At 38.9% G+C, this 27,320-nt stretch overlaps 1 protein-coding gene across 1 annotated transcript in view; it reads left to right on the forward strand.

Moving 5' to 3' along the window:
• The window catches only part of XRCC4 (X-ray repair cross complementing 4), a gene marked incomplete at its 3' end in the record, with an annotated part of 163,785 nt that overhangs the window by 73,420 nt on the left and 63,045 nt on the right, over positions 1–27,320 (forward strand). Inside the window, exon 6 of the mRNA XM_080638806.1 lies at positions 24,396–24,540. Coding sequence (XP_080494932.1) covers positions 24,396–24,540 — 145 coding nt within the window. The remainder of the gene's footprint in view (positions 1–24,395; positions 24,541–27,320) is intronic.

Below are 27,320 nucleotides of genomic sequence, written 5' to 3' on the forward strand. Positions count from 1 at the left end.
TTAAACCTTTCCCAAGAAGGTATCCCTGTAGTCAAGCTATTAACCTTTTCTTCCCTTGTAGCTTATAAAAAATGTCATTAATAGCTCATTTATAACTCAACTACCAGATCTGTCAGTGTGTAAAAAGACATGTTATCACTCCTTTCATGCAAACAAAATTTGGATGCTCAGTACGCTGCTTGGTATTTAATATTCTGGAAATTTGTGCCTACATTTGAAATCTAAATATAAATGAAAATGGGTACCCAGTTTTAACTGTCGTTTTTTTAAGGAATGTGGAACACAGAACTTAGCGTTTTTTATAGATACTAGTTGTATCCAAAATCAGCATAAGTAAAATAAAAAAAGGTATAATAGAATATGTTTATACCTACCAGTATTTTGGAATATATGAAGAATATAATAAAAATAAAAAATTGCGAGTTATTCCATCATAGTATTTCTTGGTTTCTCTTAACCAAATAACATTTTCAGTAATTTGAAAAACACAACCAAAAGAAATTAGTGTGCAGTATTGATGTCCATGGTAGAAAACCAGTTTACTATGCCAGTTTCAAATCTCTCCCACTTCACTGCTGGGGCATTTGTTTCTTTAGTTTAAGAGGTTATTTTTCATTTAGTAAAAATATTGAACTTTCTTAGCAGAAAAAGTGAGCAAGCACTTCACAAGAAACTGTGCTGATAGCCAAGAATCTCAAATGTCAAGAATGACCTAAAGTAACTTGCATGGTTTCATTAATTAATCAGTCAGTATCTTGGAAAGTTACTCCTGACAACCAATTCAAAAAATGTAGAATGCAGGAAAACAGGTAGAACCTAAACTTAATATAAAGCTGCATTTAACACCAGAATTTTATGTTGGTATAACTTTTCTTACTGCATTTGAGGTCTGTAGATAACTAGAGAAGACTGCACAAATCCCTGTTACATATGCTTTTGACAGAAAACTGCTGGTTTGTTTTCATCACCACGTTTTTGCAGCTCAGTGTAATCTTTATGCCTGCCATCAGATTCATTTGTTTTCCTCATCTTCCTCTCACCATTCACCTTCTCTTGTGTACAGCCTTGTCATTAATTAACCCGTTCATTGGAGTAAATTAATTTTGTCTCTGTAAGGAATCTTTTTGCTTGAAATAGATAAATAAACTCAACTTGTGGAAGACCCTCCAGCAGTACTTTGGCTGCTAAGCTCAGCTCTGCTCCAGCAGCTGAGACTTTGGATCTTCCAGGTCTGTTTATCGGGCTAAACTGTTGTTTCTGCTTATTCACTGCTGTCCCTGGATTTCCGTCTGCTGATCCTGCAAACCGCAACTTTCTCCAATTTAATAAGGCAAAAGCAGTGCTTATTTGGGACCAGCCGTATTGCGAGCTGTTGTCTCAGTCAGGAAAAAATAGCTCTTTAATCTATAACCATGAGCTGAATTCTCACAAGGATACTCATTACTTAGGTTCCTGAGAGAGAAGGGTCAGGTCATGAGTATCTGATTGCCAGCAATTTCCTTAAGACCTTTCCTGGGAAACATGAGGCAGGCAGTCGGAAGGCTTTAGAGTAGGAGTTGAGAAGCACTATGTGAAAAATAGAGTGGTTAACTGGTTTGTAACCTCCAGGAGCTCTTCCATAAGGGTGATGGCATTCTGTCTCTCTCTGTGGCTTAAGGTTATTTTAATTTTGTTCCACCATCTCCACGTTTTGTGAATTCACCTCATTTGCTGAAGACTTCTATGTAATTCCATGTAATTTAAAAGAAAATACGCAAGAATTTAAATGTAAAATAAAGCTGTTGTCTAATCCCTACTCAAGGGTTTACTTCATTACACCTTAACAAATATTAACTTCGTTACACATAAAACTTGCTCTGTTTTAGGAATGGTATTATTAATTACGTGGCTCACTAGTAGCTCATCACTCCTGCAGAAAGCATCAAAACATTTTGTTATGCAATCCTTAAATTCAAGCAAGACTTTCAGAATGTTGATGAAGGTGAAGTCTTCCTTGCTATTCCTTTTTTGTTTAAAAGATGAGGATAGAAAGCACATTATAAAAACTCTCAGTAACTGCCCTGAAGTTGCCCGGTGGTCCAAGAGACATGGAAGGAATATTTTTCTCAGCAAAAAGGAGATTTGGGATACATCTCCGAGAATTGAGATGCTGGCTTCTTGCATCATTGATCAGTGTATGCTAAAAAGAATGTAAATGAAGCAGATAGCAAAATGTATGCTTTCATATTTGAAACAGCATACATACCATTATGTGACATAGAATCTAACTGCTAGATTATGTGCAGTAAGGAGTAGTGTCTGATGTAGAGAACCCCACAGGAAACCTTGGGAAAATCTCATGGAAATGATTTTTTCCAAAGCATTTGCATTTTGTGAAACACTGCATTCCCTTTGTTAATCAAGATACTTTTTTCTTGGCTTCCAATGACTCCTGTTTTCTAAATGTGAAAAGCCAGCAACGTTTGCTGTTGGGATTTCCAGAAACATATGGGAAAGCAAAAATTGGGTGTACAATATGAACAGGATACTTGGTAGTAAGTAATTTTCTCGGACAGTTGGTTTTAAAAAAAAATCCCTCCAAGTCCTCAAAACAGGGTTGTTTGTAGATATCCGATGCCTATGTTTTTTACCTGGCTGCTTTTCTCAGTGTCTAATTGCAGCACAGCATGTAACAGCTCATTTTATGTTTAGTCCTAGTGCTAAATAAAGCTTTACAACAAGGGCTGTGACAAAAATCACCTGCCTCTCCATTTGCTGTGAAATACCACTCATCTTAATTGCTTGGCATCAGCTTTCATCTATATCAAAAGATGAATCCTTATCCACAGCACATTCAAACACTGCTCATTCATAATTAGCATTAAAAGCATTCAGTTCATTACTTGTTCCTTGGCACAGGTCTATCACTTACTCACTGTTTGCTTTAACTGAGAAGGATTACAAGCTGCCTGAAGACTCAGTTCCCTGATTTCCTCACTTAACAACAGCAAATCTGAGTCACAGTTCCCAGTGCTTCCTTGTTTTAAACTGCATAGCAAGGTGTGCTTAATAAATCTCTCTACAAAACACTGCTGCTTGTTTGTGTGGCTGCTCCATGAAAAATGAGCCTTTATGCAGCAGATTAATAACATGTTGATGCTCAGTGAAAAAATCAACTCAAATGTTGATTTTAAAAAGAAGGTTCTCACTGCCATAGCTTAGCCCTGTTCTCTAAAGAAATTTATAGTGTTAACAGGTGAGTTATGGTGGGACTGCAGCCCCCAACTTCACCATCAACCATCTGGTTGAATTATTAGAGCCAGAAGCTTAGGCCAGGTTAGACAAGGCTTGGAGCAACCTGGTCTCATGTAAAGTGTTTCTGCCTGTGGCAGAGGACTACAACTGGATTATCTTAAGGTCCTTTCCAGCCCTAACCATTCATTGATTTTATGATTTTATGCTCAGGTAACAAGGTGGTGATTTATTAGTGACTTATACCAGTGAAGCCTCATGTCTTACATCAGAATAGCCCATAGGAACTAAGTGGTGGATTTTCAGGAATATTACTGAAGTGGCCAGCTAACTTGCTGCAAAGCAATGCAAGTATGCAGCCATGGGGGTCAGAGGAAATAAAACATGCCTCACAAGCAGAGGAGGAAAGCACTAAAAGTATCCACGATGTGAGAAAGTCAGAAGATTTGGGGATAAATACAAGAGAAAGGAGAGAAAAAAGTAAGAATGGTCAATTTTGAATGAAAATGGCACAGGAACAGAATTGGCTTCACTGCTGATCATACTGAATGTCTTTGGCTCTTGATTTGATGACAGGGGAAGGGTGATAATAAATAAGGCAATCATCTGCTTAGCTTTTTGGTGGTTATGGCTGTTGAAATACAATTGCTTTGGACAGCTACAGCTGCAGTTGCTTTTATATTGGACTGTTTGATAGGTAAGACTGACCCTGTGTGGAAAGCTGAACTGACTCTTAGTGACAGAGCAGCTCCACTTCTGACATTGAATTATAGGCAAATTTGAAACTTGGCAATTTTTAGATAGAGATAAGATGTAGATTTAGATTAAATGAATTTTCAATCACTATACTGTGCTGCCATTCATTTTCATATAATGTGTCCTTTATGTCTCCTCCATGTTTAAAACCATATCATTAACCAGTGAAATTTAGGAATGTGTTTTGCCAAGTGTTTGTAAGCTCTGAGAATATTGACAAATCACTAACCAAGCTCAAGTTGCCATCAAGATACAAATGAAAGTTAAATACACATCTTCCTCGGGTGCCCAGGAGGAATAAGCTCCTGTTGTGCACTCAGCTTTTGCAAATGAAACTTCTCATGTGTGTTTTGTCTTCGCATCAGTGCGGGGAAGAGAGAGCTGTTTTCTTTCTGGAATTTCTAGTCTGTATTTCCAAGACACAGTTGAGGCATACAGCTTTTTGCGCAGATATAGAAAGTGCTTCTGGCCATCAAGGGCTTGATAAAGATTTTTGGCACTTGTGACATGAATGCATCTTTTTTTTGTTTTCCGTGTGATCAGAGATGGAGCTGGACTATAAATGATGGAAATGTGATCTTCAATTTCCCACCTGCCTGCATCTAAACTGATTTTTCTGAGAAAGAAATGAAAGGTGTCACACAGCTAACCATTACAGTGAGCAGCTGACCTCAGTTACTGCATGCTGATGACACTGACTGCATCAGACCAAGAGGAAAATCAGATCTCTGTCATGAGACCTGTCACGTCAGGAGTCTCTTGCCTGTGAAACAGGGCAGGGATTAGAAGGTTCTCACTGGGGAATTTTTAAGGGCTGTGAGTGCTTTTAATCTATCTTTAAGATATTTGGGCCTTGATATGGATGTCAGTCGTTTTCACAAAGCATCAGCAAGGTCAAAACTGTGACTGGCCTTATGTTTGCGCACTTGTGTGGGTGAGTTGTATTGCTTTCAAGGCTGCTGAACTGCTTACCGATGGTTTGTTCTTTACTCAGTTAACAACACTTTGTCATGCAACTGCCTAAGAAAAAGAATTTTTTTCCTAGGTATATGAAAATATGAAAAAGCTGTTTAAGTGGGAATTTCCTGATGAGATTTGTAGCATAATTAAATTTTGATAATCTAGGAAGATAATATAAATCATACATGACTTTGGGAAGAGGTGTCATTCCCACTGTGTCCTGAGGGAAGAGGGTCTTGTCTACCTCATGCTGGACTTGAGGAGGTAGTCAATAAGCTTTGGAGAGCTTAGGAGAGGAACTGATTTATTGCTTCCTTTCTACTCCCCAAAGACAGGATAACTAAGGATAGAAGAAACACAGTCATCCCATTGTAGGTAGTGTATCACCCCTCAGTGTATGCCTTGCTTGTGAGGTTTGGCTAATGTCTGGGGAATTGAAGTTGCTTTTATGTGCAGAGAAAGGCTGACTCTGTGGATGTTCCTCTGTTCTTTGAAGAGGCATAGACGTTGAAGAGCTGTTCTGAGCATCCTGATGAGCAGGCACTTTCAGGAGATTATTTTATGGCTAAAATACATAGTTCTGAATAGTTTCCTAAAGCTAAAGCCCAAGTAGGGTTGTGTCTCTAGCCTATTGAGGAGAATTTTCTCTTCGTGAACAATGCAAAGTTGCCTTAAAATAACTCTGTTAAATTCCCCCTAGGCAGGAGACTGGCAACAAGTCTCTGTTCAGCTGGAAGGGAAGGAGTGGGCACAGGGAGACCTCATTTTCTGACGGAGATATATATATTAGCAAGGCAAGGGGGGGTAGAGAAGTCTTCTGTCAGAAGACTTCTGGGAGACAAGGTAATAAATTTGTGGGATTTTGCAGCACTTTTACAAACTTGAAGGAAGGAACCGTGCCTATTCCACTCTGTGCCACTCCATCTTTCTGCAGCAAGGATTGTTAGGAGTAACGCTAACAACACTAAGATTGAATTGCATTTTCACTATTTCTCTTATAAAATGGGAAGACAGGAAGATGTGGCATCACTTTTTGGTGACTGTAAGCTATTTTCCACTTCATCCTCTTCGATTTACTGTGGCTTCCTAGAAGACTATAGTACAGGAGAGAAATGAAATCCCATTTGTTAACAGTAGCCACTGGTGCAGTCAGTCTTGACCCTTATCTTGGTGGCAGTGTATTAACCCTGAACTCTGCTGTATATCTGTATCCTGTGTCTGGGGTAGGAAACTAGAACGCAAGACAGAAAACAAACCCTTCCTTCCAACAGTCTGGGTGAGCTGCCTGTGCCTCCTGATTACTCAGGCAGGATCCATGCTGCTGCTGTTGCGATTCAGAAATACACTGACACTTTTAGTTCATGGCTGCGTCTCAGAATAAATCATCCCCTTGTTGCACATGGATCTGAGAGGAACTTTAAATCCCTGTCTGGGAGAAAGCAGCACTTCGAACCGCTGACCTTGTGCAGTGATTTATGGTAGGAAAGGATCTGAAAGTAGTTTCTGTTAAAGATGGGGTGGCTTTATTTTTCTTAGATATTCTTGGTAAAAATAGTTTTAGAGGAAAATATCAGGTATTTTTGTAGTAAAGACTGCTGAGAGCAAACCATGAAAGTATCTAGCACTTGCCTTTATATACTAACAGAACAAGAGGCTCTGGAATGGCTGCCTTGATACGCTACCATGCAGGCTATCAGCAACCCAGGGACCAGCCGGCTGCATTGGGATGGGAGACCACTGTAGCATCCTGGAATGTCCTCCTTAGGCTGGTGTGGCCACACAGCTCTTACTTTTCCAGGATTGGGAAGGATTTATTGCATCAAGTGGAATTTCATATTCTGGGATAGGTATGGGATGTTAATGAGTTAAAACTGGATGTTTTACAGAATAGTCATGGTGATGCTTTTTTCCTTGCTAATTCAGAGTTTGTGGGGAAAGTAAAGAGGAAGCAACTGTAGCCCTTTTCTAAATATATATATTTTTTAAAATAGCACAAAATTACTACGTGCAGCTTTTACTAGAGGAAAAAAGGGCCAAGAAGGATTCTAGATGTTCCTCAGGTAATGATATTACTCAGCTGCTTTTTCCAGGAAGTACAATTTAAAATGACTGTGTTCACACACAGCATGCAATTAGTCTTTTGCTTTGTTTTGTATATTTTGCTAGCAAGCTATCCCAGAATAATACTCTGAATTCTCAATTGGTGTAATTCATTATAGTTCTGTTGACTTCCAGAAAGGCTACTCTGGTTTATTCTGGCTCTGTTTTTGGCCGAAGTATTCAATTCTGAAAATGTAATATAAGAGTTAGTCATCTTAACAGCCGTTATTCACATTAATATTTTGTGCCTGGTCCTGGATGTTTTAATGTGTTTTTTGTTGATCAACAACGAGGGTATTGTGTATAACTGGGCATGCATGGGCAAAGATTAGATGTATCTTTCTCTGCTTTTGAACTTTATTCTAACATTTTTTACTCTTCTGCATAGTATTCTCCTCCACGAGTGGTCTAATCAGAGCAGGTCTTCCTGGAAGGCATGTAGCCAAAATAACAGTCAGTGGCAGCAACCATGGGACTGAGGGCAGTACTGTGAAGACTTCTCTGCTTAAATCTTCAGCAGACAAGGAAATTAATGTCTGATTTGTAGCTCTATGTGATTTTATTTTTATTATTATTATTAAAGTCAGCTATACTAGTATAATAATGATTAATCCATTCCAATAAAAGAAAATTACAGGTTCTCAAACATCTCTTTAGATAAGTATTATGATGGTTAGAAACAACATTAGTTAAAGCAAAAATTCTAGCATTAAGTAATATCATCATTATTATTTCTAAGGATCAAGCTGTCTTATACAGTACTATTTTGGATAGCTGGAGTACTTCTAATATGCAGCCTGTAATGTGAGAGAATTCAATACCGAGATTCTCTGTTGTACGTTTATTTCTTGTAAGCAGTCAAAAATCAAATTATAACATATTTTCTGCTCATATAATCTTGTTTGGCCTTCTGTCGTCCCACACATCAGCCACTTAATCTAGTGAGCTTATTCTAATCTTACTGTTAGTGAACGTAATTCTGCAAGTCTTCATGGCCTGAAATGCCTTTTTTTTTTCCCCTCTTCCTTCTTCAGATGTCAAAATCGCTCATGCTTTCTAACATCTTCAGTAAGTTTTGCTGGAAGTAACCCACTAACATTCTTTGAACACATCATGCTTTTACAGTGTTTCATCCCTAGAATTTAGTATGTGTTTTATATCATAGTGATTGTCCTGCAGCAAGGTGCCAGAGGAAAAATTTTTTTCAGCCTAAATGAGTCTGTTGTCTGCTGGTTTTAGCATGGTGGTTTGCTTTTCTTCATTTCAAGCAGTGTATATGCCATTTATTCCTGTTTCTTAAAAGTGTGGGAGTAGTTTTTGGGACCGTTAGTTAAGCTAAAGTTTTTAAATCTGCCATTGCCATCTTCTGAATTTATTTTTGGATGCCTTCACAGTTCTCTCGTAAGATCAGTATTGCCATACTGTCTTTTCCCCTCCTCTTTTGTTTCACAGATGATTAAATTTATGTTGCAGATAGAGTAAATGAAATAATTAATCTCTTTGCCCTTACACTGAGTGATCTGCACACGTGTTTGTGTATTTTTTCCCCCGTGTAAAGGAGGTTTTTATGGCCCCTATCCTTCACTGATCCGTTGGAATGCTGTTCTGATAAGCTCGGTTTCTTGTAGATTAGCTGAGCTGTGTTGTGGTGGGGCAAGCAGTGTGTCTTTACACCCTGTGTATTTAAACGCCATTTTCTCTAAGCTTTCTTTAGTTGCAGGGAGACTATTATTTTTTTCATAATGAAACTGCGTTACCATTACAGCGACTGTTGTTTTGTAGAATTGTCAGGAAGTATTTAAATCTCCACAGTTTGTTAATAATTTCAGTGAATTTTTGGTGATAAGGATATATGAGAGTTTCCCAGTGTAATGAAATTGCAAAGTACATTAAATATAGAAAAGTATTTTCTTCTTCCATGTAGATATTTTGAGCTTGCACAAAGTATTAAACAACTACGAATTATCCCTATATATAGACATCCCAGTATCCTTTAATTTATTTTTTTTTGATTCACTGTATGTTGTTGGAGGAGCAGACGAATTGCAGGAGGCTTTACCAGTCCCAATCCAAGCTCTAAATAAGTAATTTCTCTGGCTTCTGCAAAAAGTTTCTGCAAAAGTCTAGTCTGAGTATCAGAAAGATAGGACTAAGATCCTTTACCAGAAGAAAATAGTATGTCTTCTAGGCTTAAACATGTGTTGTTGTGTTATCAAGTAAGTTTGGTGTTTTAGGTAATCAAAAACCTGTCATTCCCATTTTAATAAAAATTTGTGTGTTGCATTTTCACCCTGGTGACTCGTAGGGACATTGGCTGTGGAAGGATACATGGAACATTAGCACAGCCCAGGGAGTGATTGTTTTTTTCTTGCTGAGGAGTGGAGTTTTTGCCATATGGAAAGTCTGTCCCAGAGTTAGTGGATCCCAGGGGAACAAAGCCAGTTCTGTGTAACGAGTCTGGCAGTGACTCTTACCATCATACCACACAGTTACTTCATGTTGCATCCCGGCTGTGCATCTCTATTGTCTGATTAACTTGGGCCCAGGCAATTCATCGTAGTCATTTGCCATTCATCTTCACCATTACTCTTTAAAATTCCCCTGAATATTTTCCAGCTTGTCAATAACAATGTGTTTAATAGATGGTTCCAAGATGTAGGTTAAAGCCTCTGAAGCTTCTGAAGTTGAGTTCCTTCCTAAACTACATCTTCAGCTGTGGTCTGTTAGTGGTGAACTTTGCACATATTTACAGTCCAGCCATATCAGGAGATGCTCTGCAGATGTCCAGGGACCTGATGAGGGAAAACAGCCCAGCTCAGAATGTAAACACAGGTCTTGAGTCCTGTCATGAGTTTTATGATCCATTCACAATAAATGATGAATCCAGTCCCTAAAGGAGCTGACAAGAAAGCTAGAGAGGGGCTTTTGACAGGAAAAGGGGGAATGGTTTCCACCTGACAGAGGGGAGACTGAGATGAGCGCTTAGGCAGAAGTTCTTCCTTGTGAGGATGGTGAGGCCCTGGCACAGGTTGCCCAGAGAAGCTGTGGCTGCCCCATCCCTGGCAGTGCTCAAGGCCAGGTTGGACAGGGCTTGGAGCAACCTGGTCTAGTGGAAGGTGTCCCTGCCCATGGCAGGGGGCTGGAACTGGATGAGCTTTAAGATCCCAACACAAACCAGCCTGGGATTCTATGATCCTATGAATAAAAAGTTAAAATTGTGCTATGTATGTGTGTTAGGGACTGCATTGTAAGTGCTTAATAGCATGTAAATAGAAGTTGTTACAGATTGAAACAGCCTCTTGATTCTGATTGAGACATGCTGATTGATAATTTTTTGTTCATTGTATATTAATGTCTTGTCCTGATCAGATTTCATGTTCATTGCTCAGTAAATGTAATAAATATTAATGTATTACTGCTCTCAAAGTACTTGAGATCTCTAAAGTTCTTTGAATATATTCTCAGAACCTCTTAGAGTAACCAAAATTACCTGTAGCATTTTCCACAGGAAAATTATCCTGTAATGTTGATTGAAATTGTGCCAGCGCATCTGCCTTGAAAATGTTAATGTCATGTCTGGCTGAGACACATGCACCTTCTATGTTCATCATTTCTGAATCTATTACAAAGACTTTTATGGCAGCTGTATACAAAGACATGCCATAATGACATCTTAAATGCTGTCTTTAACTTCACAGCATGAAAAACCTTTTAGAAACACTGTATGAAAAAATCAGGTAGGTAACAGCAATTTGTGGATAATATTTATGGCATGTCTTTTATTTAGTGAAGGTTTTATTTTAATTTCAATAGAAGTAAATGGGTCCAGAAAGCTAAATAGAACTTTGTTCCTAGTGAGTGATATTTGAGTCCTAAGGTCAGCTTGTTTGTTTCACAGCAAATGTGAGAAAATGCACAGCCAGAGTTTGGAGGTGTACCAGATGCTTCTACAAAATTAAAATACACAATAGGATTTAAAGCATATTAAATTTGGAAAAAGTGTATATACGTGCAAAAAGCACAACATGGATATTCTGAAAATCTCTTTGTAATAAGGTTTATGTTATTAGGAAAGGGCACAAGCTTCTCATCAACCAGAGGAGGCCACAGAGATGCTGCTAGGGCTGGAGCAGCTCTGCTCTGGAGACAGACTAAGGGCCAGGTTGGATGGGGCTTGGAGCAACCTGGTTGATGATTCTATGCAGGGGTCAGACTTTGTCATAATCTTCTCAAGGACGTGTATAGTCACTTTCTGGGCAATGACCTCCTTTTACCACTCACCACAATGCACTCGAAGTTTGATAAAGGAAGAAAGAGGAAAGGGGAATAGATGGAAAAGAAGGCAGTACTAAATCCTTCAGGCCTCACCCAAGATTTTTGGTAATCATCACTGGAGTTCAGAAAATGCTGGAGCAGCATTGGCTCTTCAGAGGGTGTCTCCTGGAGTCACACGTAGCATCCCAGTTTTTCACTTCAGTATTCAAGAATTTGGGCAGTGTTTTATTCTTTAAAAGGTTTACTTCAAATATTTTTTTTTAAAAAAAGGAAAAAAAGTCACCATTTTGATGCATGAGTGTCTAAATTTATTTTCTTAATTTCACAATTTACAATATTGACATGACCTTTAATTCTGTCAGTAGTACTGTTTGTGTTAATTAGGCTTTATTCTCTCAACTGTTTTCTATCAACATTGATTGGAAGATTATAATAACATTTCATAATCATTCACATGCTGAAGGATCATACTGGCCATCACAGTGACTCATTAGTAGGCTCTTAGATCCCAAGCTTATTTGTGTCTGAGCCTTGCTTCACAAAACTGGCCTTTTCCTCATGCTGCCCCACCCCAAGACTCACTGTTTCCTCTGCAGAAGATTAGCCTCCCTGCCCTTTCCATCCTTCAGAGTCCCTACACACATGCACATAATTAGTGTCCACAGGAATAATAAGACCTCTTTACTGCCTTTAGTTTTACAGAGGTGCCTCTGTCCTTTGGACCTGGCTTGTGTGATCCTTTTCATTATCCAGATATTTTATAAAGTCAAGTAAACATCACTTATGGTTTACGCACAAGGAACCAAAGCATGGATATTCACCAAGGTCAGTGTTAGGATCAGGAACAGATCCCATGTTCCCCTGAATGCAGTGCAGGACTCTGCATGTTGAATAACTTTGATCCTTAGAAAATTATTTGTAGTATGAAAGGTTGTGGGGTTGGGAAAAAATATTAATTATAGAATCATGGAATTCCAGGTTGGAAGAGATCACAAGGAACATGTGGTCCAACCTTTGCAGGCAAAACATCACCTAGACTAGATGTCCCAGCACCCCGTCCAGCTGAATCTTGTGTCCAATACTGGGGAACCCACCACTTCCCTGGAGTGATTATTCCAATGGCTGATTGTTCTCACAGTGTAAAATTTTCCTCCCATGTCCACTGGAATTATCCTGGGGAATAGCTTGTGCCCACCACTCCTGGTCTTTTGCATATGACTCCTTGTAAAAAGGGAGTCTCCATCTTCTTTGTAGCCACCCTTTAAATACTGGAATATGGTGACAAGGTTTCCCCTGAGCCTTCTTTTCTCAAGCCTGAACAAACCCAGCTCTCTCAGCCTTTTCTCAAATGGCTGCTCAGGTATTGCATTGTTTGTGATCCTTCTTTGGACCCTTGCAAACACAATCCTGCACTACCACAAATTATGCAGTTGAGTTTCCAGCATTTGGGGATATCACAGGGGTTAGCAATCCTTGTGCAGGGAAGAAGTTAAACTTTTGCTTATAGATTCCAGAAGATCCATGCTTACATACCCAAGTCTTACTTGAATAGCAGGTAACAAATACTCCCTGGAAGCACAATGAAATTAAGTCATTTCACACTAACTACAAAGCAGCCACCAGTAACAGTGACATTTAGTTACCACAACCACATACAGAATTGTGGAACTAGTGGGAAAAAGCATGTTAGTGACCCTTGACTGCTTCCAATGCTACTGTTAGCGATGTAGAACTACTATAAACTGCAGGAGATGCTCTATTCTCTTAATGCTTTCTCAGCATTTTTTCCTTGATGATGAGATTTTGAGTGATTAGGCTCTGTCCAATCATTAATCATGAATGTTCATATGAAGGGACAGTTTAAATGTAGCTGGTTTGTGTTCCAAGGTTAAAATTGTGTATCTTTGTGAAGGACCATAGTGCTTGTTTCACTAGTTGTGTGAGTAAATGATTTTAAATCTTGAAATCTGTCTTCTTGTCTTTCAAAGAAAACAGATAGGATCACAAGTTTATGTTGCTATATAAAGAAGTAGCAAAATAGCTTCTGATCTACATGTGGTCTTTGTCGTACATTCTTGTACTTGCTTACTAATATATGGTGAAATATAGGCAGGTAAAGTTCCTGTAAATAGATTTTTATTTTAGGTTTTTCTACCTGAAATATTTGTTTAACCTGAAGTAGAAATATCTATACACCAAAAAATGAATTTATAATATAATCGAAAAATATCTTAAGACAGATTAAAAGATACCACACAATAAAGTTGTTGTTAGAGGTTAGTAATTTATCCACCATAAAATGCCATCATTAAGAAAACATGCATTTTTGAGAGTTACCGCAGCCTGTGGCTTCTCTTGAGTTGTATTGATTTCCTCCACAATTGTTTAATGGGGAAAGAAATCATTCTTGTGGCATAGGAGTCAAAGCTCCAGCCATTTCAAAGTACTATGGTGTGACTTACGGGCACTGTGTAGGTTGTGGCCCGAGAGCAGGTCATACTTGTTTTTTAATACTGCCTTCATCACAAAGAGGCAAATCTCTCTGGCTTCATGATCCCTGCAGGGTTCTTAGTGACTAAAATATGTATGTCAAGATGATGATCTTCTAAACCACCTAGCTTTCATGTACATTTCCAGGAGACAGATAGATAATCTAAAGACTATCCAAGCACAAGGGTAACCCAGCTCTTTATCCAAAGAAATAAAAAATAAATGAAAAAAAAATAATGAAAGGTTTTTATGTTCAAAGATCTTTTCAGTCACTGTTCTATATTTCGCCATCCAAAAGATTTTGAGTGAAGAAGTTAACACAAAAGTAGCTATACTTCTTACAAATGCATGCCTAAGGAGTTTGAGGCTTACTGTTAGTTCAGAAGCCCTGTTTCAAAGTGCTCATAAATAGGCATGCTACTTTATCTTCATGTTCTAAATAGCATTATTGGTGACGATTTTACATAAAAGTTAACAAAATAATCTGTTTCTGATTTTAAATCAGTGAGTTATATAATTACCATCACTTAAACCTTTCTTTAGGACTGGCTTTCAAACACCAGGCTCCACATCCATGGCCAGAGGTTAGACATAATCATAGCATCACAGACTGGTTTGGATTGGAAGGGACCTTAAAGCTCACCAAGTTCCAACCCCCTGACATAGGCAGGGGCACCTTCCACTAGACCAGGTTTCTTCAAGCCCTGTCCAACCTGGCCTTGAGCACCGAATAATAATAACATAATACAATAATACAAGAACATATAATAAGAACACTGATAATAAGTACTGTCTGATGTATGGGGTCACCTCAGAGGTGATATTCTTGAAGGCCCACTACTGTCAGTGCCAGGGCCTAGATCATCTGGATGGGCTTAGCAAATTAAGCTGTAGAAACCAGGAAAATATACTAGAGCAAAAAAGATGCCAGTTGGAATTCCAGGCATGAGGTGTATCTGTTACATGCCTGGTGAGAAATTACTTTGTGCCCACTACCTCACATTGAATTGAAAGATGACAGCCAAAAAATATTTTCCAAAGCTTTCCTTGGCTTCATGTTTTCAATTCTTCTGTCTGTCTGTCTTGTTTAGTTTACTTGACCTGGATGCTGTTTAATGTCTCCAGGGGATGCTGTTCAGAAGCTCCTACCTCCACCCTGGGTGGTACAGATGATCCAAATAGGACATCCAGGGAGTTTAGAGGATGACTCCAGCAAAAAGTCACACCCGGGACCATGAGCTCATCTAAACCTTTTCAGAGGATGACTTTTTAAATGCTCCTGCCTGAACTCAGATGTGTTGGTGTGCTAGACAGTGGAGCATCCAGCCATAGTACACAAAACCTAGCCTCAGTGGGCAGGGGTTTCAGAAAGATTTGAGAGTCAGAGATGGAAAAGGATTTCTGTAATTGCATGTAATAAATCTGGACCTTTAGTGGATCATTGGAAAGCTGGTACATGCTGTTGCTGAGCAGCATCACTAGACAACCACCACAGCATCTGAGTTGCCAACATTGCCATTGCTTCTGTCAAGCACCCACGGAAAATAAAGCAGGGAAAGCAGCTGTAATTGTCAGAATGTTTCAGATACAAAAATGTCAATCTCTTAGCTTTCACAGCCTCCTCTACCTGACCTGCATCAAGAAAGGCTTGAGCGCATCATAAAGCTTGAACTGTAAGGCAGATACTAATATTTAGGCGCTGGAGACACTACAAATACATAGTATACAGTTGTATACTGTGAGGATTTTCAAGATCTCTGGGTTGCTTATAAATCATAACCTTTGACAATGTTTATAACCAGTGACTTCCTTCGAATTCTGACGTTACTAAAGTACCTTTAGGTACACATTATTATGGGTTATTGAAAATTAGTATCTCATCTAATGAAGTACATATGGTTCGTTGAAATACTCCATATCAAACTGTTTTGAAAAGAGGGATTTTTGTTAAAGGTAATGGGTTTGATGACTAAAATTAATGAACACCTTCAAAGCCCCTGCAGATATTTGTGAGAATGCATTCTTTTTCTCCCCTCTGATATTTTGATGTATAAGAGGCTATTTTTTCATGCTTCCTGACCAAACTTATTATTTGCTTGTCAAATTTACCCTGATTTTTATTTCTTTGCCATTCAGTTTCAGGACAATATGAACTGGTAACAGATGAGCACCTGGGTTGCCTCCAATAAATAAGCACTGAGAAGGAAACTGTATGGCAGCTACATTTTTATTATGACTTCACTGAATCTTAGCACCACTGCATGTTCTGTGTTGGAAAGGACCTTAAAGATAATCTAGTTTCAACCCCTTGCCATGGGGAGGGACACTTGAAATAAGCCTTTTTAATTAAGAAAGAAAAAAAGAAAAAAGAAAAAAACAATTGTATTTTAAAAGCCTTTGAAAAAGGGTGTCATCAGGAAAAGAGTAGGCTTTGCAGGTAGAAAACTCTTCATGTTAAGACTTAGGATGCTTTGTCAGTGGTAATACAGTCTTAACAGGGTGAAATATAAACTTCCTTTCTGAACTGGATACAACTTAGGGTTTTGTATGGAACTTAAGGATTTGTATGGACTTTTTTGTGGAGTTGTTTTGAAATTTGTCTTCATAAACACTTCCCATGGAGATATTCTTCATAAAAATAAACCTCAGTAACTAGCTGACAGAGAATTTAGAGAACTGCCGTCTCAACTGCCTTAGGGTCCCCGAGGGTTATGGTCCAGTAAACCCAAATTTATACAAAGAATGAAATATGGAATCATAGAATCATAGAATAGTTAGGGTTGGAAAGGACCTTGAGATCCTCTAGTTCCAACCCCCTGCCATGGGCAGGGACACCCCACACTAAACCATGCCACCCAAGGCCTCATCCAACCTGGCCTTGAACACCGCCAAGGATGGAGCACTCACAACCTCCATGGGCAAACCCATTCCAGTGCCTCACCACCCTCTCAGTAAAGAATTTCTTCCTTAGATTCAATCTAAACTTCCCCTGTTTAAGTTCGAACCCGTTACCCCTTGTCCTGACACTGCAGTCCCTGATGAAGAGTCCCTCCCCAGCATCCCTGTAGGCCCCCTTCAGATACTGGAAGGCTGCTCTGAGGTCTCCACGCAGCCTTCTCTTCTCCAGGCTGAACAGCCCCAACTTTCCCAGCCTGTCTTCATACGGGAGGTGCTCCAGTCCCCTGATCATCCTCGTGGCCTCCTCTGGACTTGTTCCAACAGTTCCCTGTCCTTTTTATGTAGAGGACACCAGAACTGCACACAATACTCCAAGTGAGGTCTCACGAGAGCAGAGTAGAGGGGCAGGATCACCTCCTTCGACCTGCTGGTCAGGCTCCTTTTGATGCAGCCCAGGATACGGTTGGCTTTCTCGGCTGCGAGCGCACACTGAAGCTGGCTCATGTTCATTTTCTCATCGACCAACACCCCCAAGTCCTTCTCTGCAGGGCTGCTCTGAATCTCTTCTCTGCCCAACCTGTAGCCGTGCCTGGGATTGCTCCGACCCAGGGGTAGGACTTTGCACTTGGCATGGTTAAACTTCATGAGGTTGGCATCAGCCCACCTCACAAGTGTGTCGAGGTCCCTCTGGATGGCATCCCTTCCCTCCGGAGTATCAACCAAACCACACAGCTTGGTGTCATCGGCAAACTTGCTGAGGGCGCACTCCATCCCACTGTCCTTGTCACCGACAAAGATTTTGAACAAGACCGGTCCCAACACCAATCTCCCTGAGTGACACCACTCGTTACTGGTCTCCAGCTGGACATGGAGCCATTGACCACAACTCTTTGCATGTGGCCATCCAGCCAGTTCTTTATCCACCAAGTGGTCCACCCATCAAATTGATGTCTCTCCAATTTAGAGACAAGGATGTCGTGTGGGACAGTGTCAAAAGCTTTGCACAAGTCCAGGTAGATGACGTCAAGTGCTCTGCCCCTGTCCATCAGTTTTGTAGCCCCATCATAGAAGGCCACCAAATTGGTCAGGCAAGATTTCCCCTTAGTGAAGCCATGCTGGCTGTCACCAAGCACCTCCTTGTTCTTCATGTGCCTTAGCATGCCTTCCAGGAGAATCTGCTCCAAGAGTTTGCCAGGCACAGAGGTGAGACTGAGTGGTCTGTAATTCCCCGGGTCATCCATTTTCCCCTTCTTGAAAATGGGGGTTATATTTCCCTTTCTCCAGTCATCGAGAACTTCACCTGACTGCCATGATTTTTCAAATATGATGGCCAGTGGCTTAGCAACTTCATTCGCCAGCTCCTTCAGGACCCGTGGATGGATTTTGTCAGGTCCCATGGACTTGTGTACGTTTAGGTTTTTAAGATGGTCTCGAACCAGATCCTCTCCTACAGTGGGCCTAGGGTCCTCATTCTCACAGTCCCTGCATTCGCCTTCCAAGACTTGGGTGGTGCGGTCAGAGACTTTGCCAGTGAAGACTGAGGCAAAGAAGTCATTAAGAACCTCAGCCGTCTCCAAATCCAGGGTAGCCAGTTCTCCAGATATCTTCCGAAGGGGGCCTACGTTGTCCCCAGTCTGTCTTTTACTCGCTACGTACCTATAGAATCCCTTCCTGTTATCCTTAACATCCCTAGCCAAGTTCAATTCTAATTGGGCCTTAGCCTTCCTCACCTGGTCCCTAGCTTCCCGAACAGCATCTCTGAATTCTTCCCAGGCCGCCTGTCCCTGCTTCCACCTTCTATAAGCAGCTCCTTATCCATCCAAGGAAGTCTCCTGGCCCTCTTGCTGCACTTCCTTCTAGTTGGGATGCAACACTCCTGAGCTTGGAGCAGGTGATCCTTGAATAACAACCAAGAGTCTTGGGCCCCCCTGCCCTCTAGGGCTACATCCCATGTAACCTTACTAAGCAGGTTCCTGAAGAGGCCAAAGTCTGCTCTCTTGAAGTCCAGGGCAGTGAGCTTGCTGCACGCTGTTCTCACTGTCCCGAGGATCTCGAAGTCGACCATCTCATGATCGCTACAGCCAAGGCTGCCCTGGAGCGTCACATTTCCAACCAGCCCTTCCCTGTTGGTGAGCACGAGGTCAAGCATGGCACCTCTCCTTGTAGGCTCCTCTATTACTTGCAGAAGGAAGTTGTCTTCCACACAATTGAGGAACCTCCTGGGTTGCTTGTGCTGGGCCGTACCTTCACTCCAACAGATGTCAGGGTGGTTGAAGTCTCCCATGAGAACAAGGGCCTGTGAGCGTGAGGCTGTTCCTATCTGCCTATAGAGCACTTCATCCAGAGATTCCTCTTGATCAGGCGGTCTGTAACAGATCCCCACAGTGATGTTCCCCATCGCTGCTCTCCCTTTAACCCTGACCCACGAACTCTCTGTTGACTGCTCACCTGCCCCCAGACACAGTTCCATACTCTCCAGCCTATCCCTAACATAAATAGCAACTCCCCCTCCCTGCCTGCCAGGCCTGTCTTTTCTAAAAAGCCTGTAACCTTCCATTCCAACACTCCAGTCATAGAAGCCATCCCACCATGTTTATGTGATGCCTAGAACAGAACAGAGGAAATAGAGAATGGTTCTTACTCTTTTCCTAAAATTAAAATAGTGACATATTCCTGTTACTGTCACCAAAGCACATGCATGAACTGTAAATACTGATATTTAATTTGGATCTCTGAGTGAACTAAATAGACGTATTTCTTATGAAAAATTGCCTGATTATGGCCAGAATGTGTGGATATACAGGGTAACTTCAGCATAGATAGAAGTGGTATTTCCTAAATTGCCTGTCAAGAATGACTTAATCCTACTTTGCAGGAATTGCCTACATCAGTGAGACACATTCATTTCCATGCCTGTTCATTTAGGAGATTCTCTGCTGAGAATGTCAAAGAGATGCTAGTTATTTTCAGCTATGATGATCCCTTAGGAATTAGGCTGAGATTGAGAAACCTTTTAATTACTGAAGTTACACTGTAGTCAAGGATTAAAATGATGAGTTCTTCTTTCTTTCTTATTTTAATCTTTTTCTTTCGTGGCTTGGGTAGCAGCTGTCACAGGCAGCCCTGGTGTTCCATATGTGATGGTTTTGTGACCACTTTGTCATCTTTCAGCCTAGGTTTGTCTGCTACCACTGTCATTCAAGGGCAGAAGCAGGAGAGACAGTAATTGTGTATGCAGCCTGTTTTTTTCTTAAAGAAACCACCCTAGAAAAAATTGCAAGATCCTTGAGCAGGGAACTGATTTTAAGTTAAATCATCTGCTTCATCAAAGAGAGACAGCAGAACTTGCAAGTTCAGTTGAGTAACTGTGGAGCCACACATGCTGCATGGAGTTAGGCAGAATTCAACCAGGAAATTCTGTTCCATTAACATCACAGCTCTGACACAAATTTAGGGGACCTGTGATAGCATTAATATCTGAAAATCTGGACAAATTTTCGTAAGTCCTTACTACTCTGTAGAAAAAGGAATCAGTTATTTCCATGCAGAACAGAAATTAAAATTGACAGATTTGTCTGCTGCTGTTGATAAAATCTCTGGGGTAGGACATAATTTTAATTAAAGGCCAGTCCCTTTCTTGAGGATAAAATGCCTGTGTCCTTTATGAATATTTCCTGTTCCATTCCAATAAAAAAGAAAAAAAAGCTTATATAAAACTGCAAAGTCATTATTTTGAGCAAACCAAGTTTGCAGTGCTAAATGTTTGATTTGGTGGTACCTGCCAGAAGTATGACCGTTTCTTTAATCCATTTGACATTGATGAATGGTTTTAAAATTATCCTGTTATGTCCTGAGAAAACTTGTAACAGCACAGTATTCAAACATTTTCCTTTTGCAGCATTTCCTTTTCTGAAGTGACTAGTTAACCTAGAATCAGTCCTGTGCTATAATGCAAACAGGGACTGATCCCATAGGATCTGTGGCTGTAAGACTGTATTTGCAAAGGACATTTCCCATTTTAATGTAATTTAGCATCCTGAGGAATACAATCATTGAGAGAGAAAAAAAATATTTCATCAAGAGAAACCAATGATCAGTATTTAAGATAACAAAACCCATGTGATACACTTGGAAGATAGAAATACAAGGAAATAGGAACACTGATGTAGTCTTTTAGCTAGAAATAGCAAGGTCCACCTTCTGCTTTCACCTGTATTGCATTAAAAGTCAACAATAAATCATTTGCAAAATACTATTACAGTACATGGTTTTCATCTGGACTTACACAGGACAGTGTAGTTAAGCAAGAGTAGCAGGTCTACTAGATATTTTGGATGATAGGAATGAATTAAATACAAATGTTCAAGTTTAGAGATCCTTTGTTGCATCTTAAATATATACTAATAAGGTGAAGAGAAGTGAAGTTATGTCTGAGACTGTGTTTCTCATGAATTACTACTTTTTTCTTGCTTGCAGTATACCCTTCACAAATTCAGACATTGTGAAGTTAGGTCATTGTAGGCAAACAGATTGCTCAAATGTTGAATGCTTCCATTCATTTTCTGCTTGCTTTGCTCCTTGCATATTTTTTTTTAGGGCAAAGATAAGCTTTTAGTAGTGGGTTTAGTCCTTTCTGAGAATAGAAGGAAGCTGGGTTCTGTTTTATCAGTGAGTAGCACTGTCATTAATAATTAGAAAAGTCAAAGCATTTTCATTACAGGTGACGATCTACAGAGGATGAAAGTGGTGTTTTTGTCAGACTGAAAAGTGAACATGATAGATTGGAAGGCATTTCTTATATAATAATTTCTATCTATATCTAGAAATGAATATATCTAGAATATCTATATCTAGAAATCTATATCTAATATAGAAATATCTATATCTAGAAATGAAAATATCTATATCTAGAAATGAAATTCTATCTATATCTATAATAGATAATTTAGATATTTAGAAATATCTAAATGATAATGGAGAAGTCTATTTTAAAATATAACCAGACTGCCTATCTTTAGCCAAGGTACAGAACTTAATCTTTAAATGCCTGTAGTTTTCAGAGATCATTAGTAGCATAGTAGCATTAATCTTTGATCTTAGCACAAATACTCTTTAAGTACTTAAACTGTGAATCCGTCTTGCCCTTATCAATCTTGTTTCTTGCAGTTACTCATCTGCAGATGATACATTATATATTTAAAACATTTCCATTTCTTGATCAACATTGTTGGCATAGGTGGTATAATCAACTGGCTTTCATCAAACAATACTCTTGTCTCAATTTGAATTGGTACTATTCTTCTCAAAGTTATAACAAGTATTCATATTTTATTGCATAATATCAAAATAAGAGATTTAATTTCGTGGGAAGTCACGGAACTTTGCATCCTTAAAATGGTGATGAAATTCAGACAAAATTAAAAACTAGGTATATGTTCGAAACTCTCTTTGCTTTTTCCAAATGATTTTATGTCAAGCAACAAATAATATTTTGCTGAAGCTTTCTTTGGCTTTTTGTCAAGTACTGTAAATGAATTCGTTAATGGGAGTTATTTTTGGGCAGCAGTAGTGGGTTGGTGGTTTAAAGTCTTAATGGTGATGCATGATACTTGAGCTACTAGTGTATGCCATCTTTTCATTAGTAGTCCTAACCTAAGACGTAGTTTGGCTTGAAAGAAAGAAACAAGTTGGATGGAGCTTTGAGTAACCTGGTCTAGTAGAAGGTGTCCCTGCCCATGGCAGGGGGTTGGAACTGGATGAACTTTAAGGTCCCTTCTGACCCAAATCAGTCTGTGATTCTATGATTATATGACACAAAATGAAAAAAACCCAAGCGTATGGTGATCAGTCATTATCTATGAGATAGTCGACTACTATTCATGACAGTGTATCGTAGGCTGTCCAAATAAGAAGCCTTCTTCTTGGTATTATTAAAAGAAACATTCTCACAACTTTATTGCACAGTTTTATTTAATCATTTAGGTCACTATTTTTTATTCTACTCAGTTTTAATAAGTCATAAGAACAACATTTGTTTTCATGGGAAAGATTAGATTGAGATGTTTAATAGAGAACTGACACCCTTTCCCAGCCTGAAGTTAGCACAACTGCAGCGTGATGGAAAGATGAACATTTCCATTTCTCATCCTCTACCACCAGTCTCCCTCTGCCACCAGTGAGACTGTTGTAGATGGCAAACGGGATGCGTGTCTAAACAGTAAGCAAGGCTGAGCACAACGGCCATGAACACTGTTGCATATTACACAAGTAGAAGCCCAGAGATGTTATGTAACAGCAGCATTTTGTAGGGTTTGTATATACAGCAACTTCTGGTTCTGCTTTTTGGCAAAAGCAGAGTGTGGGAGGAGAACAGCAACAGGGAAGATAAAAACTATGGTAGTAAAATTATTAAAGGTTTGACAGTGAACTAATTTATCTGTATTGATTAATGCATATAAAATGGGCCGGCGTTAGGAAGTGATGCTGGAATATATAAAATAATATTAGTGTAAATGTTAGATATATAACATGCTACCAGTAAATAGTAACTAACAATCATGAACACATTTTCAAGATTTAGCACTGGAAAAGTATGCATAGCTGTTTAAAGTTTGGTGTGGCAGCTTGGGCTGTAATTTAACTGTTCTCATCATTTATTACAGGCAATGTATCTTGTCTATACTGTGCTCTGAAACGTGGTAATTAGCTTGAGCCTCTGAAATATGTCAGCTAATACCTGACAAAGTCACACTACACAGATCTGTAAATCTGCGATGGTGTAGTGCACACTGGTAAAAGCTAAGAGATTCTGATATTTAAGCACATGCTTCACTGTAAGCAGTAGTTGCTCTTGCTCTAGGGACCCTCTATTTATGTATTAAATATTTATAGCCTATTTATTTAATTTTATAGCCTCTGTTTAATTTAGAAGTGTTCTTGATCAGAAATGTTTGTGGGGTTTTTTTGAAAAACAGTGAAAATGTGACTTGTGGGTTGCATATTTTCTTCCTGTTTCATTTTCAGTAGACATAGATAACAACTGTGAAAGGAATGATGAAATAGGACCCATTATTTGCTTTCTGTGAAAACCTTCACTATTGAATCTCAAATTATGGTGTCTTTCATCCATGTGGAGAGTAAAACTTCCTAAGGCACACAGAAAATAATAATCAGGGAAGTTACCATAATAGCATCAGACATAGTCACTACATTATTATTTAATATTTTTCAGTTGAAATGAGTGCTGTTCTTTATCATTATCTTTAAAATTTAAAGTAATTAAATATTTTATTTTTAAAGCAGGCATACCAGATAGAAACATGCTAGCTGGAATAAAAACGTCTGCATATCTCCTGAGTGCATTAATAGCTAGGGAAAGGAGGGGTTTAGCTTAGGGAAGGATCTGGTTGTCTTGAGACCACCAGTATATTTCTGGTTTATGACTGCCCATCATTCTCTACACAGACTACAAAGAGGTGTTGAGGGAAACTTATCTTTCTAGTTTAAATTTTGTCTTTTTGAATTTCCATTTATGACATCTGTTTGGTTTGACACCAACTGCTGTCATATCAGAGCTCATCTTAGTAGAGAGATTCTAATAAAAATGAACAGAAAATGTTTTAAGACTAGGTTGTTATACTTCATATTTAAGTTCTTATCAACTTTGGTCTCTTTCCTTTTGGTAGTGCCAGAACGAAGGGATTCCCTTCTGGGTAGCCCAGATGTCATTGATACTGCTCCAAGAAGAAAGCAAAGACAAAGGACAGCTAAGCCTGACAGGACAGAATCTAAGGTGGCTTCTCATCAGACAGAACTGCCAGCCAAGGAAAAGTAAGCAGTTTTGAAATGTATTATTCATATGTATATATGCAAATGTCAGAGGGTTTGTGGTTTTTGTTTTTTGAGTGTTTTCTTATGCAATTTCAAGTTTCAGACCAAGTACGGTTGTGTTGTGTTCTGCATAGTCATTTACAGTCATTTTACCCAACTTCGAATAGATGTAAATGATTAAATTATCAGGCCAAATGACTGACTGAGTTTAATGCACCTCCAAAGTGACAACTGTAAAATTATTTTCTTTAATTGTCTTTGATAACTTTAAGCAAATAGACTGAAGCCTACTAAATGGATGCTCTGTAGGCTACCATATAACCCTGCAGGCAGAGAAGGATGCATTTATAGCTAGTGTCAAACTAAGATGGACAGCTTCAACTAAGTTGTGTCACTGAAAGTAGTATTATTATGAGTGTCTTTTTTCATGGTGAAGGTGGTCAAACACAGGAACCCTTTGTCTAGAGAGGTTGTAGAGTCTCCATCTGTAGAAACATTCAAAACCCAACCTGCTCTGGTTGAGGAGGGAGGTTGGGCTGGGCAATCTCCAGACTTCGCTTCCAACCTCATTATCCTGTGTTTCTGTCTTTGTAATTTCAGTGGAAATTAATTCACAATACCATTTTTAGTGGACCAGAATAGATTTCTTTTGAAAATAAAATCAGTGGGGAGAAAGAAGAATTCACTATTAAACATAAGGAGAGCAGAATTTATAACATTTAATAAAAGCCTTTTTCTCCTTATGTCACTCAGAATACTTTCACATGATCTGGGAGGTGCTTAGTTATACATAGAATTAACTTGGAACTGCAGTATGATTTCTGACATTTTTTTCAAAAACTGGTTTTTTTTTTTTAAGATCTATGGTAAGTTAAATTTGAAAATACTTATTTTCCCCTTTTATCTGTAGTATCCAATGGATAACTAAACAGACATGAACACAAGTAGACTTACAAAGACATTTCCTATGATGCACAAAGATTTCTATTTAAATTAGCACAAGAATTATCTTATTTTGACATCGACGGTTTTGCTGCTTGAGGCCAGCCAGGGATGTTTAAGTTTACAATCCTGTTTTATTAGTAAAAAAAAAAGTATATTTTTTGAACAGCCTCAAAAAAAGTCAAATTCTGCTCTTCTATTCTTTTAGAGTCTAGTGTATTACAATGAACAATGCCCTTTCTCCCTTGTATGTAGTCAGTTTCATTTTGAGAGTCTGGCCGTGTGTGCCTGAAATTCAGTTTTGCTCTTTTCAGTATTGATTGTTGAAGGAAAACCTACAGAGGCAAATGGTTGCAAGAGTACATAGAGGCCTTGGGCTGAGTAATCCTTAGTGTATGAGTATCTGAGTCCTGTGTATAAGGGAAGAATTAAGAGAATATTGATGGTTTTGGTTTAATTCCTTTAAGTAAGACAAATTTTAGAAAAAACAGAGCAACACTATATTTTTCATACTGTGCAATGCATTTCTAATATGCTTTCAGACAGAGCTGAATCTAAGGAGTGGTTCTTCTTCTTGGCTATAACATACTTAGTCATAATATAAGGCTCGCCAAATGGAACATCCATTTTATCAACCTCTATCCCTGTTTTTCATTTTCTGTTAAGTATTTACAAATTGTATTCTAAACAGCTTTGTACTGCAGGTCACAACATTGCTTAGCATGTGACATGCCTTCCAGTACCATGAAGATCTGACAATGAAAGATCCATGTTTCTTTATGATCCCTGATGACTTCAGAATCAAATGTGATATTGCTTGACACTGGAATATGTTTTTTAAATCCTTTCTTTAGTTTAAAATACAGTGGTAGTGCTAGTTCTTTGATTAAATGAGCAGATATTAGATCTCCCCATTTATCTGTAGCATTAAAAAACCCAAACTGTAATAATTACCATTTTGCTAAAGTTTTACAGAATTGTGTCACTTCTTAGCAAAAAATTACTAATTCAAGCAAACCACCCCAGCCTGCTAGGGCGGCGGGGAGTTGGGCAGGAAGCTAACCTCTAAATTCCTTCACCTTTGGAAATGCTCCATCACAAATATGGGAAATATTCAGCCCTTGAAAGCATGTCGTGTTTTCTGTTTGACAGGAGGATCAAATGACAGATTGTGATCACATTTGCAAGTCCACTAATGAATACTTATTTCTGAGCTTTCCTGCACAGACCTGCAGAAAGATTTGATTCTTTGCTCGTAACATAAAGACTATGCTATCACATAAAATTGTATCCCACAGTTCTTGCTTTAACAAATTAAAGCTTATTTAGAATTATTTTTCATTTTCAAGTTTTGCTGACATTAGTGCTTCTTTCATGTTTGCCAGGCAGTGAAAGAGCAATTACAAACCAAACATTAAGAGCTTAATGGTGTCTTTATATTGCTACATTTAAGTCAGTTGATACAAGATCCTAAATCAGAAAAAAAAAAAAAAGCCTCTTTACTGAAGGAGAGCATCCAAGTTTTTATTTTCTTTTTGGCTTTCAGATCCTTTTTTGAAAATGCAGTGGTTTTCAACACAGTCTTTTTTATCACATAATAGGAAATATTTCTTAATCTTTATGTATTTCTCCCAAGATTTTGGAGTGTGGTAAGAAAGTACGGCTTATGCTTAGAGTTAAAAGCATCTGAAGTAGATACTGAGTCATGAAAAAAGAAAGGATTTTATTTCCACGAATACTTTAGATTTATGGATGTTGAGGCTAGTTGTGTAGCAATAATCTAGTCCTTTGGAATGAAAATATATTAGATGTGCCCAAGAGCACTGAGAAGAATGCAG

This window comes from Psittacula echo (genome assembly GCF_963264785.1).
Source record: "Psittacula echo genome assembly, chromosome: Z".
Lineage (NCBI taxonomy): Eukaryota > Metazoa > Chordata > Aves > Psittaciformes > Psittacidae > Psittacula > Psittacula echo.